At 38.5% G+C, this 16,837-nt stretch overlaps 2 protein-coding genes across 5 annotated transcripts in view; one reads left to right on the top strand and one right to left on the bottom strand.

Moving 5' to 3' along the window:
* Positions 1 to 16,837, top strand: part of LOC116180612 (sex peptide receptor-like) — a 561,029-nt gene that overhangs the window by 131,052 nt on the left and 413,140 nt on the right. The window lies entirely within an intron of this gene.
* LOC116180765 (splicing factor 3B subunit 4-like) lies at positions 2,238 to 15,909 on the bottom strand. The gene is made up of 2 exons (XM_031500889.1): positions 15,722 to 15,909; positions 2,238 to 2,565 (listed from the first exon to the last, which is right to left on the bottom strand). The coding sequence occupies exons 1-2, from the start codon at positions 15,907 to 15,909 to the stop codon at positions 2,238 to 2,240; spliced, it is 516 nt and encodes a 171-aa protein (XP_031356749.1).

The following is a 16,837-nucleotide window of genomic DNA, read 5'->3' on the forward strand; positions in this document are numbered from 1 at the left end:
GCCTTTGGGGTTGATTTAATTGAAAATCTCGAGGTCGTTACCGGTCTACAAATGCTTCAGGTTCCAAGGTTTTTAAATTACTGAGGCTCATAGGCACTTGAAAATTTCCGAGATTATTGAGGTTCTTGACTTTCTTGATGTTTATTATCCTGGTGGTGTCCTTAAAGCACTTAAGTTGTAGAAATAGTCATATTTTTGAAAAACCTGAGGTTTTTCAGTTTTTTTGTTTCTATTTTTTTGGGGATTTTGAAATTTTTGACGTTCTGGCGATTTATACTTTCTTAAAGTTCGTGGGACTCTTGGAACTATTAAAGCCCTTAAGACTCATGCGATTTTTGGGGTTCTTTAGGTTTCTAAATTTCCTAGGCTACTCGGCCTCCTAGGTGTTTCTTTATGTTTTTCCTAACGTTACTGGCTTATGTGGTGTCCGTGTCCTTGAGGTTCCAAAGGCACGCAGTTCTTAGCAGAGCATAGAGCATTTCTAGTTTTAGAGACCTTAGGTTTTTAAGGTTTGCAAGATTATGGAGATCTTGAAATTCTGGATGGTCTCAAACGTCCTTGCGTGCTTACAATGAGCATAAAATGAAGAATTTGAGATTTGTGAAGCTCTTGGCTCTTAGAGTACTTGTACCTTATTCTTCAATTTCTTCAAATTTGTAAGTCATAAACTACTTAGCGTTCCATATAGTGTTAAAGGTCTCTAAATTATAATATTTTGGGCTACTAAGTTTCCTTTGGTTCTTAACAATTTTTGTCGTTTCTTGTGTTTGAGACCTATAAAAATTATCGTAAGGATGGACCTGAAGATCCTTAGGTTTTTACAGGTCTCAATTTATTTCAATCAGTCCGTGAAGTTCTTGATCATTTGTAGGTTTTGAGATCAGTCAAATTTTTTAGCATTTTGGGTATGTTTTGAATTTCTTTATGATCCTGTGATTTTTGAATTTGTTTTTGTGGTTGTTGATTGCTTTGAGGATCTGAAGCTCTTGGGATCTTATGAAGCTCTTGACGCTCATCAAGCTCTTGAATCTCATAAACGTCACGAAGTTCTTGAAGCTCCTGAAGTTCTTGAAGATCTTGAAGCTCTTGAAATCCTTGAAGCTCTTGAAGCTCTTGAAACTCTTAAAGCACTTGAAGCTTTTGAAGTTCTTGAAGCTTTTGAAGATCTTGAAGCTCTTGATGCTCTTGAAGCACTTGAAGCTCTTGAAGTTCTTGGAGCTTTTGAAGCTCTTGAAGCTCTTGAAGCTATTGAAGCTCCTGAAGCTCCTGAAGCTTTTGAAGCTCTTGACACTCTTGAGGTTCTTGAATTTCTTGCAGCTCGTGAAGCTCATAACGCTCTTGAAGCTATTGGAGCTCTTGGAGCTCTTGAAGCTTTTGAAGTTCTTGAAGCTCTTCGAAAGCTGGAGTAGTCGTTTTTTGGTAAAAAGAGGAAGGTTATACACTTGCTTTTTTTGAGGCTTGAAAAAAAAATTGTCTGAGATCGACCGGGAAAAAGCATTTGCTTATAGAACTTGGTAGAATCCATAATTTCAAACAGTTTGAAGATTGGGCTACTAGATCAAAAGTTACAGCCCTTTGAACTTTCTTTCGAAATTGGTTTCTAGTCCATCACTTTTGATTGAGAAGTCTAATCGAAAAAGTACGAATCGTTTTGGATTCTCTACCCTTTGAACTTTCTTTCGAAATTGGTTTCTAGTCCATCACTTTTGATTGAGAAGTCTAATCGAAAAAGTACGAATCGTTTTGGATTCTACGCACCAAAATTAATAAGAAAAAGTGTTTTCCCGAGAGATTTTGGTGTGGTCGATTTTTGGTAAAAAGGGAAGGTTATACACTTGCCTTTTTTGAGGCCGTGAAAAAAAATTGTCTGAGATCGACCGAAAAAAAACTTTTTCTTATAGAATATGGCCTGTAGAATCCATAATTTCAAACAGTTTGGAGATTGGGCTACTAGATCAAAAGTTACAGCCCTTTGAACTTTCTTTCGAAATTGGTTTCTAGTCCATCACTTTTGATTGAGAAAAAGTACGAATTGTTTTGGATTATACGCACCACAATTAATAAGAAAAAGTGTTTTCCCGAGAAATTTTGGTGTAGTCGATCTTTGGTAAAAAAAAAGGAAAGTTATACACTTGCTCTTGAAGCTCTTGAAGCTCTTGAAGCTCTCGAAGCTTTTGAAACTCGTGAAGCTCTTGAAGCTCCTGACACTCTTGAAGCTCTTGAAGTTCTTGAAGCTCTCAAAGCTTTTGAAGCTCCTGAAGCTCTTGAAGCTCCTGACACTCTTGAAGTTCTTGAAGCTCTTGAAGCTCTTGAAGCTCTTGAAGTTCTTGAAGCTCTTGAAACTCTTGAAGCTCTTGACGTTCTTGAAGCTCTTGAAGCTCTTGGAGTTCTTGAATCTCTTGAAGCTCTTGAAGCTGTTGAAGCTCTTCGAAAGCTCTCGTAGTCGAAATGAGCATGGACATTCGAAGTATGGAAGTTCCTTGTTGAAGGTAATAGTTAAGGAGCGAGGTTTTTCTAGATTCATGAAATGTGACCTTCATATCCAGAAATCCCTGACTTCGGTACCTGCGCAAAACGGTCGAAGTCGAAGCCGCATATTTTGCCTTTAGATGTAAGCTAAGCTGCCTAACTACCCTTAGGGGTATATCACCAAAAACTAAATCGTGTTGAGAAGAACGTTACAAATTCCATCCCTTACGACAGTTGCGAGTGGTCTGCGTAGCGAGTATTTCTCGAAATCAAAGTGACTTTATTGCGAATCGAGACCAACCGCTCGAGCTGAAAGAATTTATAAAACGAAAGTGGTTCGCGAGATCAAAGCGGACGAAATTGCCGACTCGCAAGAACAGGAAAATTAGCTAAAGTCGAAACGTAACCTCAATTTAACACCGAAGTGGATACTTTAAATAACTTTCCGACAAACGCCGCCATTCCCAGCGGACCAATTTCTACTCGACAACGTTCAAATTGACTTTTCGGATGCGAAATTAGCAGATGTACTTGGGATAACAATTTAAAAGTTTCCGCCGGACTTATTGTACAAATAAGCAAGTTTTTTAAAGTGAGGTGATGTATGGCCTACTTTGCGCTATAAGCCGGCCTTATTCCCAAGTTTTTGGCATTGTTCCCACTATCGATTACTGCAAATAAAAAAAGGAGGAGATTTATGTCGAATCGTTACATTTAAAATTCAATTCCTTAATATAATTTTCCATGGTTGGCTATTTTCCGTGCCAAAGCGGTCTTGTATCGATGATAAATCGTCTCTTTCCATTCAGACAGTTAAAAAGCGAAATTAAGCATCGCAAATCTAATAAAGATATATTGCGAGACACTAATTGTAAACAGTGTTTTATGAAAATCAAGATTAACGACGTTTTTTTTAAAGGGTGGAACCTGTCACTTTAACCCGCTGTATAATTTATCTGTTGCGCTGCTTCCTTTCGATTGTAATCGCGAGACGCGTTACTTTTAATTGAGGTTATATCGCTGACAGCCCCCATAATTAATCTCAATGAATTATTGCGATACGCGCTTTGCCAAATGATTGTGCCGAGATAATGGCCTGTTCTTTCTGTTTTTTTTTTCTTAGAGCGGAGATGTTTCTAATCTTTCCCTTGTCTCGGAAACGAAAGAGATAGTGGCTTATTTGTAGGTTAGGTGCGATTCTAAATGTCAAATTTTCGTATTATCACGTTACAACTAACCTCTACGGATGTGCTATGTTTTATTCTCTTTTAGTATCTAGACCACCACGTGCTAGGGATTATCAAGCTGTTCTTAAAATTAATGGAGTACGTTGCAGGCGACCCCCATATAAATACAATAAGTAAAAGTAACCGTTATCTTAATTAAACGTGCTCGAGTTTTCCAAGTTGATCCAAAAACAAACGTTGCACCTACTGATCCTGATCGCTAAAGGTTCATCAAGAACTTTACGAGAATCTTAACCATTCTAACAACTCCAAGGAACAAAAACTTCCGGAAAATCAAGTGCCTCAAGCATACTCAAGTACAGCAGGATCAGGATTCCCAAAAACCTCCACAAGTTCTTAACTTAAAATTGTACACATCGATTTTCCAAAATTTCAGAAACACTAAAACAGCAACTTCAAGACCTTCAAGAGCTTCGAGAGCTTCGAGAGCTTCGAGAGTTTCGAGAGCTTCAAGAGCTTCAAGAGCTTCAAGAGTTTCAAGAGTTTCAAGAGTTTCAAGAGCTTCAAAAGATTCAAGAGCTTCAAAAGCTTCAAGAGCTTCAAATGCTTCAAGAGCTTCCAGAAATTAAAAAACTTCAAGATCTGCAAGAGCTTCAGAGCTTCGAGAGTCTCAAAAAGCTTCAAAGAATTAAAGAGCTTCATCAGATTCACGAGGTTCAAGATATCAAAAAATTTTGACCTCAAAAAGCAAAAAAAAAACAAAAATTGCATGAACATAATATGATACTCTAAGAGTTTCAAATCTGTCAACGGTCCCAAGAATCCTAGAAACTTCCAGAACCGGAAAACTCAGGTCTATAATGCATAAACGATCCCAGAAACCTGAAAAATACCAGGACCTTTGAGAATGTTATTACTTCAACAGCTCTAAGGACCCCCATCAGTAATCCCCGAAATTTCAAAAACTTCGGGTGCTTGTGAGCCTCAGTAATTTATAAACCTTGGAACCTAAGAAACCTCAAGCATCTTAGGACTACAACAGCTTAAAGAGCTTCAAAAGCTTCATGAGCTTCAAATGATTCAAGAGCTTCAAAAGTTTCAAGAGCTTCAAGAGCTTCAAGAGCATCAAGAGCTTCAAGAGCTTCAAGGGCTTCAAGAGCTTTAAGAACTTCAAGAGCTTCAAGAGCTTCAAGTGCTTCCAGAGCTTCAAGAGCTTCAAGACGTTCAAGAAATTAAAAAACTTCAAGAACTTCAAGAGCTTCAGAGCTTCGAGCGTCTCAAAAAGCTTCAAAGACTTAAAGAGCTTCATCAGATTCACGAGGTTCAAGATATCAAAAAATTGTAAGGACCTCAAAAAACAAAAATTGCATGAACATAAGATGAAACTCTAAGAGTTTCAAAACTGTCAACGGTCCCAAGAATCCTAGAAACTTCCAGAATCGGAAAACTCGGGTCTATAATGCATAAATGACCCCAGAAACCTGAAAAATACCAGGACCTTTGAGAATGTTACTACTTCAAGAGCCCTAATTTTAAAAACTTCGGGTGCTTGTGAGTCTCAGTAATTTATAACCCTTGGAACCTAAGCGACCTCAAGCATCTTAAGACTATAAGAGCTTCAAGAGCTTAAAGAGCTTCAAGAGCTTCAAGAACTTCAAGAGCTTCAAGAGCTTCAAGAGCTTCAAGAGCTTTAAGAGCTTCAAGAGCTTTAAGAGCTTCAAGAACTTCAAGAGCTTCAAGAGCTTCAAGACGTTCAAGAAATTAAAAAACTTCAAGATCTTCAAGAGCTTCAGAGCTTCGAGCGTCTCAAAAAGCTTCCAAGACTTAAAGAGTTTCATCAGATTCACGAGGTTCAAGATATCAAAAAATTGTAAGGACCTCAAAAAACAAAAATTGCATGAACATAAGATGAAACTCTAAGAGTTTCAAAACTGTCCACGGTCCCAAGAATCCTAGAAACTTCCAGAATCGGAAAACACGGGTCTATAATGCATAAATGACCCCAGAAACCTGAAAAATACCAGGACCTTTGAGAATGTTACTACTTCAACAGCCCTAATTTTAAAAACTTCGGGTACTTGTGAGTCTCAGTAATTTATAACCCTTGGAACCTAAGCGACCTCAAGCATCTTAAGACTATAAGAGCTTCAAGAGCTTAAAGAGCTTCAAGAGCTTCAAGAGCTTCAAGAGCTTCAAGAGCTTCAAGAGCTTCAAGAGCTTCAAGAGCTTCAAGAGCTTCAAGGGCTTCCAGAGCTTTAAGAGCTTCAAGAGCTTCAAGAGCTTCAAGAGCTTCAAGAGCTTCAAATGTTTCAAGAGCTCCCAGAGGTTCAAGATGTTCAAAAACTTCAAGAGCGTTAGAGCCTCGAAATTCTCAAAAAACATGACAGGCTTTAAGAGCTTCATCAGATTCACGAGCTTCAGGTTCATTCTAACAACTCCAAGGAACAAAAACTTCCGGAAAATTAAGTGCGTCAAGCATTTCAAGGACAGCAAAGAATCGAACTTCCAAAAACCTCCACAAAATCTTAACTTAAAATTGTTCACATCGATTTTCCAAAATTTCAGAAACACTAAAACAACAGCAACTACCTTATGCAAATAAGGAATATAAAAAATTCGGCCTCTTCAAAGCTTCAAGAGTTTCAGGAGCTTCAAGAGCTTCAAGAGCTTCAAGAGCTTCTCAAGAGCTTCAAGAGCTTCAAGAGCTTAATGAAAAAACGGGAAGAGCGCCAGAACGTTTTCCCTTAGGTAGTAGATAGCGTTAGTTAATATGTGCTTCCCTTCCCGCGGTGATTCATTTCTGACGTGGGCCCACTAAATAATTGAGAATTATCCAATTTTAAAGTGTTTTGGTGTTATACGGTTTTTACGGCCATAAATCCTCATAGTGTATATAGGTCAGCCCTAAACAGAATTCGGTTATGCGACTAAAAAGCAACAAAGGAAAGAACTTACGTGTCGAACGTGTCTAATGGTTTAATTTGGTTCAGAAGGAATGGATATTTTGATTGTAAGTCGGTCAATAAAAATAAAGTAAATGTGCAAAATTGTTTGGCACTGTTAAAGAAGTTCGAATCTCACAGTACTGCAAGGTAAATTCTTTTCATTTAACATTCATTAATTGAATTGAGTAAATAGTAATTTGCACTTAGCATTTCTAATTGCATAAATGCGACTGTTGACTTAATTATTAGAGTTAAGGTTCACTCAATTTTGCGTTGCACTTTATTATTATTAATTAAAATTTAGCCCTTGCGAAATTATGCGTCCCGTCAACGTCAATTATTTGAAATTGAAATTAAGTTTGGCCAAATATGCGAGCAGCTAACGTAAATTATATTAGATTTAGAGGAAATGATTATTTCCTTTTTGTAGTTTGTAGTTTACATCATCCTATCATGAAGTATGGAGTATTTCAAAAAAATATGTGCTGGTTTCGGGTAATTGTAAAAAGTTGTGCTGCAGGTGTCAGTAAGCCAGAAATGCTCCTTAAATTTTGGTTCTGAAAACCGCAGGGCTATTTCTTTGCAGCTGCCAGTGTGCCCAGAATTGAGCCTTAAACTTTGGGTCACTAAATCGCACGACATTATAACACGTGTTTCCGTGGCCAATCGGTCTTGAGTACCTTCACTTATTCCTGCGCTCATGGTAGACCGAACGGGTCAGTCGATGAAAAAGAAGTGAGTATACCCCATCATATCCCACTTCACACTAAAACTGCATACCAAACCAATAAAATCTAACATAAAGGAATGAGAGTTGGTGGTTTGCGTGTTCCCCCTCTCTCTCCCTTGCTGTGTTTCCTGCATTTTTCTTGGGCATCAAATCTGAAAACTGACTACCTCTTCTCGTCATACTCCCTATATTGAGAGCTTCTATCTTCGTTAATGTCGCGCTCGCTCCTGACGGGGCAATTCGTCAGGGGTATGCTCTAGCCGTTACACTATTGCTTCCACTTTTCATCATTCGTTTTGGCGAAAATTCTTGTCTAACAATTCAACTAACGCAGTTTTCTTTATTTTTGTGAGATAAAAAACTTCCACTATGGTTCGTATTTAACGTAATAGTTTTCAAGTCGGAAATTATCCCTTGTAACTGAGAGTCGCCAACCGTTAATTTACAAGAGGTATTAGACGTAAAACGGGGGCAGAAACCACCTGCACTTTGCTCTGATTGCCGAGAAGCGACACAGTTTGAAAGACCTACAGTATAAAATGATGTGCAAGAGCCACTTGAGCCGTCCAATGACAAGAAAAAGCTCCATTTGAAAGTAGCATTAATTCCCGGTAGGAATACAGTTCTTAAAGAAGAATTTTAAGGGTTATAAAGTTGTGTTTCAGCTCAACGATCTTCAAAGAGATCTCTTTGAAAACACGTCACTCAGCAAATTAAGGTAAATAGCAATTATCTTTCGCGGATATTGCGGTTGAGGGGGTAGAAAAACAAAAACGCACTAAGCCCACAGCCTACACGAAGCATAATTTATTCGGCAATTATCATTAGTAAACAATTTGCCCCGAATTGAAGACACGTTAAAACAATCGAATTCTGTCGGATTAATTATTCAAGAACAATTATTTCTCGCGAAGTTTAGTAGAAGTGAAATTCCACATCGGAATGGAACGAAATAAGACAATGGATTCGTAATCGAATGTATTACGACTTCAAACTTAATGAGTTTGTGCATCGCCCGCAATCTTGTTAGAACTAAAAATTGTGTGCGGGCGGAGTTCAGGGCTAAAAGCAATGCGAGTGTAATAGTTTCTATTTGAAATTTGGAGTTAATGAGCAATTAAGGTAGTGGCATTACCGAAATGCTATTTTCAATTTGAAGGTTTTGGTTGAATTTGCGACGAGCACTCAATCGCTAAGAAAATGGGGGGCTTAGAAATGACCTACCAAGTGCAACGCATTTTCATACTTAACAAATGTAGCAGTAAAGTAGAAAAATATCACACAAGATGGAGTTAAACTTATATACTTAGTATTTCTTGCAGATGTCTCAATCGCCCTTTGTGAGTTTGCTCTTCCGACAATCCGTTCTTGAGGTACAAGGGAATATACCCGATCACGATAGGAGGTCGAGGAGGAGGGCTATGGTTGGTAGAAATGAATTCCTTTCGTTGAGACCTTTCTTTAGAGTACCATGAAGGATAAAATTAGTTCCACCCCCCTCTCCCTCTACCCCGTACTTTGATAAGAAGGCAGAAAGGAGGGCAGTAGTTGGTAGAAAACGGTTCCTTTCGTTGAGACCTTTCATTAGAATAAGAGATGAAATTATGTTTACCCCCCCCCCTCAAGCCCGGCGCATGAAGGGTAGAACATGCCCCCCCCCCCCCAAATTTTCTAAAGTTTAACTTGGCACCACTAAAAGCAACCGTATACAAAATCTTAGACCAATTGGTTGTCGAAGATCAGATGATCTATAAAAAAAACTATTCTGGGGGTATAGATTACGAAGTCCTGGGATAGTTGCAGTGCAGGAGAAAGAAAATTAGATTTTCCTTCTCCAAGAAGAATTTTTTGAGGAAAGGAATATTCGACGATCTTTTATAAAGAAATATCAGGAGACCCCTTCGGGATGAACGATATTTGAGAGAACGTAGCACCGGTAGATCTGAGGGCTATGAAATGCTCCCAAGTGTAGGAAGTCCCGGGATAGTTGCAGGAAAAGGAACATTGAATTTTTCTTCCCCAAGATGGACATCTTGACAAAAAAGGGCGTTTTTTTTATGAAAGTCTACCCCGAAAGACTCCTTAGCGATGAACGTTGTGTGGAAGAACGTGGCACCGTGGTGTCTGGTGTCGGGTTCCATACCCCCCCCCCCCCTCCCAGTGTACAAAGTTCTGGGACAGTTGTAGGAGAAAGGAACATTAAGGTTTCTTTTCTAAGAAGTATTCTATCGGGAAAGGAAGATTCAATGATCACTTATGTAGGAAGAAAGGGAATGGTTGGAGGGGTTTGCACCCCCCGTGTACGAAATCCTGCGCTAGTTGTAGAGAAAAAACATTCAATTATTTTCCCTAAGAGGTATTGTATGAGGAAAAAAGATTTAATGATCATTTATGAAAAATTATGACAAGTCCTTAGGGATAAAATTTATGTGAGAAAACTTATCACCGGGGGGTCTGAGTGGTATGGAATACCCCCCCCCCCCCACACACACACACACACACCCTCTCACACAAAGTACAAAGTATGGGTATGAGGGTATTGCATCCCTCCAGTGAACGAAGTCCTGGTTTAGTTGTAGAAAGTGTTTTATGGAGAAAAGGGGATTCCATGGCGAGAGTACTTTGGGATTAATTTATGTGGGAAAACGTTGCACCGGGGGGTCTGGGGGGGGGGGATAATCCCTAGTATACTAATTCATAAGATAGTTGCAGGGAAATAGGGACATCAAATTTTCCCTCTTCAAGAAGGATTTTTTGAAGAAAGGAAGAATCGACGATCTTTTATTTAAAAAAATCACGAGACTCCTTAGAGATGCATGATATTTGGAAGAACGTAGCACCGGGGAGTCTTGGAGGGGTATGGAATACCCCCCACTGTACTTCAGTTTTCATATCTACCTGCTCTTTGAGAGTACCTCTTCAACGGATATGTTTCTACAAGACGTTCCAATCGCCCTTGGCGTGCACTCCTCCTCCGACACTCCGCTTTTGTGCTATGAAGAATTAAAACCGATCACAATAAGAGGTATACGGGGAAGGATAAAATCAGTGTTTCTGTTCCCAAGCTTCCGATTTGGATAAGGGTTAAAGAAGAAGAGCGGTAGTTGGAAGAAAACTTCTTTTCTTTGAAGCCTTAAATAAGAATACCATGAAGATAAAACAAATGCCCCCCCCCCTCCCTCCACCTGATACTTAGAACCTTTTAAGCTCCCTTTAAAAGATGATCAAATCTAGTACTTAATGTTTGACACCTTAAGCCTTTTGTCTCAAACCTGGTACTTTAAGCCTATATCTGACTCAACCCAAAACTTTAGACACTCTACCTGATATTTCAAACCCGATACCTCAAACCTTTCATAACGGTTACTTTAAACCTGCCACTAAAATCTGAGACCTTCAACTTAATACTCCAAAGTAGATAAGCTAAGTACGATACTTCAAACCAAAGGCTGAAAACACCCTGCGAAACCTTGATGCTTAAAACCTGATACTTCCAATTCCGGCAATAAAACCCTATACGCCTAAGTCATCATTGTTACTGAAATCAGAAGGGCTACAGGAATAGGTTTGAAATGTCGAAAGCTGCTTGGTCCTTGAATGTTAAAAGTATAATATCAGGTTTTTATGAGAAGCTTAGATAATCAGGTTCTGGTAGATGGTTTTGAGGAGTATCAGACGGTTCATATTTTATAAATTAAAAATGTAGAAGTGTCAAGGTATAAGTATCAGTGTTTGAGATATCATATTCTGAGAAAAGGTTTGTAGAATCAGGTTGTAGTAGAAGGTTTGAGGTATTAGGTTTGAAGTATCGGAATGTTCTTGAGTTATCAATTGAAAATACTGAAGGGTCATGTTTGAAGCATCAAGTCGAATGTATCGGGTTTAAAATATCAGGTTTTAAAGAAAGGAATTAGGTTTTAGTATAAGGTTTGAGGTATTAGGGTTAAAAAATCAGAAGGTTCTCGAGATATAAACTGAAAATGTTGAAGTGTCTAGTTTGAAGCATAAAGTCTAATGTATCGGGTTTGAAATGAGAGGTTTTGAAGAAAGGTTGATAGAATCAGATTGCAGTAGAAGGTATGAGGTTTAAAGTATCAGAAGGTTCTTGCGATATAAATACAAAATATGAAAGTGTAAAGTCTAAAGCATCAAGCCGAATCTCTTGGGATTTGAAGAATCAGGTTTTGGAAAAAGGTTTATAGAATCAGATCTTAGTAGCGAATCTGGTGCATTAGGTTTGCAGTACCTATCGAAGGATTCCTAGATTATGAATTGAAAATACTGGTGTCAGGTGTGAAGCATCAAATGTAACGAATCGGATTTGAAATAATGTCAGGTTTTGAAGGCTTATTGAATCAGGTTGTAGTAGAAGGTTTGAGGTGTTTGGTTTTAACTATCAGAAGGTGGTTAGGTCATAAATTGAAAATTTTGAAGTGAAGCATCAAGTCAAATGTATCGGGTTTCAAATGGGATATTTTAAAGAAAGGTTTATAGAACCAGGTTTCAGTAGAACGGTTGAGATTTGACGTATCAGAAAGATTCTTAGTTATAAACTAAAAATATGGAGGTGACAAATTTGAAGCATCAGGTCTAATTTATCATGTTTGCAATGACAGGTTTTGAAGAAAGGTATATGGAATCAGGTTGTACTAGAGGGTTTGAGGTTTAGGTTTTAAGTTTAGGTTTCAGAAACATCAAGTTGAAAATATTGAAGTAACAAGTTTGAAGCATCAAGTCCAATGTATCGGGTTTAAAGTGCCAAGGTTTGACGAAGGGTTTGTAGAATCAGAAGGTTTGAGGTCTTAGGTTTTAAGTATCAGAAGGTTCTTTGGTCATAATTTGAAAGTATTGGTGTGCCAAGTTTGAAGCAACAGGTCAATTGTATGTGGTTTGAAATGTCAGGATCTGAAAAAAGGTTTATAAACTGAGGTTGTAGTAGAAGGATTGAGGTATTAGGCTGTAGGTTTCAGAAACATCTCGGATTACAAGTTAAAATATTGAAGTAAAAAGTTTGAAGCATCAAGTCCAATGTATCGGGTTTAAAGTGACAAGTTTTGAAAAAGGGTTTGTAGAATCAGAAGGTTTGAGGTATTAGGTTTGAAGAATCAGGTTGTGATAGAAGTTTGGCGTATTAACTAGGTTTGCAGTATGGATAAATTCTTGGGTCATGTACAGTGCCAATCATCCCCCCCCCCCCACTCCCCTCCCTCTTATTCGCCATTTATTTCCACTTTCAATCAAGGTTTCCTCCGCCACTTTTACATCTCTGTCGCCCCTACATCTGCCTCACTCCTTCCTTATGCCTCATTCATGTGTTCTTCACGTTTCCTCTAAGTATCGTTCGCAAATCTGGAATATGAAAAATCCCGCCTGGCCCTCAGGCAGCTTCAAGAATAGAAGGGAACCCGGGCACTGCAGAGAAGACGATGATAAATAAGGGCGGATGAGAAAACGAAGGAAGTAAACGTGGTCCGCGAGGAGGATGAAAGGAGAAAAGGCCAAATAGCAAATAATATCGAAAATAGTTGTAAGCATCAACCATAAAGAAGAAGAAAAGTAATGACAATAATATAGAGGGGAAACTGCAGGAAGATGAAAAGAAGGGCGAGGAAGGATAAATGGAGAGCAGGGAAGATTTAATGCAGGTGGGCGAAAATGACGTGCTTCTAACACAGACTGAGTGTTTAAATCTGTGCTCCTAATACAGAATTTTCTTGGGAAAATAGTCCTATCAGTATCACATAAATTCGTAACTGGTCATATACCGATATAGTCAATCATTTATCTTTAAAAATCTTCTAAAGTTGATCATGTATCGATACATACTTTTTAACCTAACATCTTATGTTCTCCTGATAAAGAATTTCTTTCTAAAAATAGGAGTATCAAGATCACAACAATATATCATTTACCCCAAGACACCCTAATCGAGCTCCTAGTGAGTTCATGATCTTGGACTTTCCGCCCGTCCGTCTGTGGACAAGATAACTCCCGAACGGTTTCAAATTTTCCAATTCTGTTTTCTGTATTTTGTTTACCATCACCCAAGGAAGAACTGATTAAATGTTCAGTGACCCAGGAGCTTGTTACAAGTTTATTATGTTCTCCTGATAGAAAACATACCAAAAAACTAATAAATGATCATATTTCTATAGACGTCTTCTAACCTACTACGTTGTTCTACTACAGAATTTCTTTTTAGAAATATTTGTATCAGGCCCACTGAAATAAATACCTAATATATCCGTGGATACCTTCTCACTTTCTCCTGATAGAAAATATTCTCCCAAAAAAACTATACGGGATCATAGAAATTAATTATGTATCGAATTAGACCCTGAAAGATATCATACTCTCCTAATATAGAAGTATCAAAATTAGACAAATTAATCCGTAGACACCTGACATATAATGTTCCCTATAAAAATGATTTCGGAGCATAGAAATTAATTATACTTGATTAGATACTTTCTAACCCAGTATGTCCTCCTGATACAGAATTTGCTTCTAAAAATGGCAGTATCAGAATCACAGAAATTGATAATTTCTCCGTAGACACCTCCGAGCCTATCATTTCCCGTGATGGTGGAAGTAGCGTTTCCTTAAATACTGAAATCAAATTAGAACTATGCTGCAACGGTTAAAGAATAGACCATTTCAGCCAAGGCTGCTCTACGACCACAACCCACTATACGTTTACAAATAATATCCATCATGCTCGAACCCGGATTCGAACCAGGGACCCTTAGCACCACAGCTCAGCTTTTACTGAACTTCGCCACACAGGTCGGGTATGAACCTTCTAACCTATTATGTTCTCCTGATAGAAATTGTTATCGCAAAAAATGATATCGGATGATGGTAAATGATCATGAGCCGTTACGTTCTCTTGGTACAAAATTGTAGAATCAGAATGAAAATACCAAAGAGTCATGTTTAAAGCATCAAAAGTAATGCATCTGGTTTGTAATGTCAGGTTTTGAAGAAAGGTATAGAGAATCAGGTTGTAGTAAAAGGTTTCAGCTATTAGGTTTGAAGAATTTTGAAGGTTCTATGATTATAAATTCAAAGTATTGGGGTGATCCTGTTTCAAACTTCAGGTTTTTAGGAAACGTTTAGGTAATTAGGTTTTAGTATTAGGGTTTCGGATATTAGGTTTGAGGAATCAGATGGTTCTTGAGAATTAAAAATATCGAAGTGTCATATTTGAAGCATCAACACTAATGTATCGGGTTTGAATGATAAGGTTTTGAAGAAAGTTTTATAGAATCAAATTGTGGGAGAAGGTTTGAAGTATCAGAAGATTCTTGGGTCAATAATTGAAGTGTCAAGTTAGAAGCATCAAGTCTAATCTGTACGGTTTGACATATCGGGGTTTTTATGGAAGGTTTAGGTAATTAGGTTGTAGTAGAAAGTTTGGGGTATGTCTGAAGTATCAGAATGTTCTAAGGTTAATAAGTGGAGTGTCAAATTTGGAGCATCAAGTTCCATGTATCGGGTTTGGGGTTTTAAGAATCCGCTTATTAGTATCCGATGTAAATACCAGGTTTTACCACAAGATTCTAAACACCCAAAATATCGAGTTGATGCTTCGCAATTTTGGGCTATGTACTATTTCGGTGCTCTGACTTTGCGGTTCATACTCGATGCTACATTTCGTGTACGTCATCGCAATACTTGGTGATGCTTTTTTACTTGATGCTCCAGATCGGGACCCTTCATCATAGTGATGCATGTTTTGATACTTCACGCATAATGATTAATGTTGATGATTCGTGCTTGATGCAACATTCTTGATGCTATTCTGAGTGCTAATCCATAGTTGTCATTTAATGCTACTTGGCAACTAACGCAGGACACTTAACACCTTTGTTCTCTCTTTCTTGACACTTGATGCTATTTATGATAATCCTTCACACTTGACACTTTACACTTGATGCTGCTTAATACTTGACGCTTGATGCTTGGATGTAAATGATTAACATTCGGCATTAGCCACTTTATACTTGATGCTGCTTGATGCAGGTTGTTTACCTAGCGCATTATCATGCAGCGATGTATCAATGATAAATTCAGGTGGAAATGGTTTGTAGGTGTCGCGTGTAAAGGGCAAAAAAGGCGGGTTTCAGTGACAAAAATCGCAGGTTTGTGGTGAAATTTATCTGCGGAACTTTAAAAGGACAACGTAAAATTGTGCTGCTATTTTTATACACAAGCGTATTAATCTAATCCGCCTACAAGAAAAAAGGGCTGGCAAGAAACGGATTTTTGGAAGGAAAATTATTGTGATGAATATATCAAAGATGTTTTGTGCCCTTACTCCGTTCATCATTTTCAGGTTGCCATCCACGAAGATTCGCCCCGTTTTGACACGCCTTTATTGGCCCTACCGAGCCGGATCGTAAAAGTAGACCCATTCTTTCATCTTTACGACACGAAACTGCCTAATTTCGGTCACGGTTAATTGCGACGCCTTCCTACCGGTTTCGGGCACGTCGACAGTTTGACGCGATATCGATCGATCGGGATGCCACAGAAAGTCATCTCGCATCGAATTATTTGCATAGCTCGCATACATCGCGAAACATCCCGTCCATTCAATACGGTGGGGTATTACAATCGAAAACCTCGAGAAGGCGCGCGGGCGGAGAAAGAGGGGGGGGGGGGGGTTATAAATTCGCAAATTTCACGTTACAAAATGGGCGTAATGAACGATTGTTCTCGGACAAAGCGGGCGAACTTCGGCAAAAATTCACTTCAAATAGGAAATGTGCGTTAATTTACGCCGCCTTAATTCGCCCCATTGTACCAAAGTTTTGTGTAAACAGGAAAGTTTATTTTGGGGTAAAATTGTAAAAATTGGCTGTTTGCATTATTCAAACGGGGGTGTTTGAGCGAGTGCGAAAAGTACTTTAAGCCCCGCACGTATACTTAGATATCGCGAACCACGCCGGCTCGGCTATGCCGAACGATTTAATTAACCGAAAAGCAGTAGATTTCCAAACCAATAACTCAAAAAAAAATTCAAACGAACATAAATTTGCAACAGAATGAATTTCGAAATTTCTCCGTTCTACATTCGCAATGATTGATTGCGCTTTTTTTTCTCTTGCCGTTGTTCACTAAATATTTATACAAAAAACTTCCTCTCGGATTTGTAGCTCAATAAAAGAAAGCTAAAGTTCTCGGTCTCATAAAAAACTTTTATGTCTTTATATTATGTTTACTTTAACATTATTACATTCTTGCTACTTTGTAGATACCGTTCGTCGCGGTTTTAAGAAGGGGGAGGGGGGGAAGGGGCCTGAAAGTAAATATGGCGTGATATAGTGATCTAAAAATGACGAAACTAAGCGATGCCGGGAATTTATGGCCGTATACAGAGAAATTAGTTTGTGTCGGACCCTTGTGTCTTATTCACCTACTTTTTTGCAACCCGTGGAGGACGATTCCCTTCCAATCAGGCTAATAACTCCCTTCTACCCCAATGCCCCTTTCAGTTTGAA

Source organism: Photinus pyralis, unplaced genomic scaffold, assembly GCF_008802855.1.
Source record: "Photinus pyralis isolate 1611_PpyrPB1 unplaced genomic scaffold, Ppyr1.3 Ppyr1.4_LG9, whole genome shotgun sequence".
Classification (NCBI taxonomy): domain Eukaryota; kingdom Metazoa; phylum Arthropoda; class Insecta; order Coleoptera; family Lampyridae; genus Photinus; species Photinus pyralis.

What these genes read in the sequence shown, in the direction of transcription:
- LOC116180765 (XM_031500889.1), bottom strand. Translation starts at nt 15,909, where the DNA reads ATGTATGCGAGCTATGCAAATAATTCGATGCGAGATGACTTTCTGTGG. An exon ending in TACTTTTACGATCCGGCTCG is followed by an intron (nt 2,566 to 15,721) that starts GTAGGGCCAATA and finishes CGTTTTGCGCAG; the next exon opens with GTACCGAAGTCAGGGATTTC.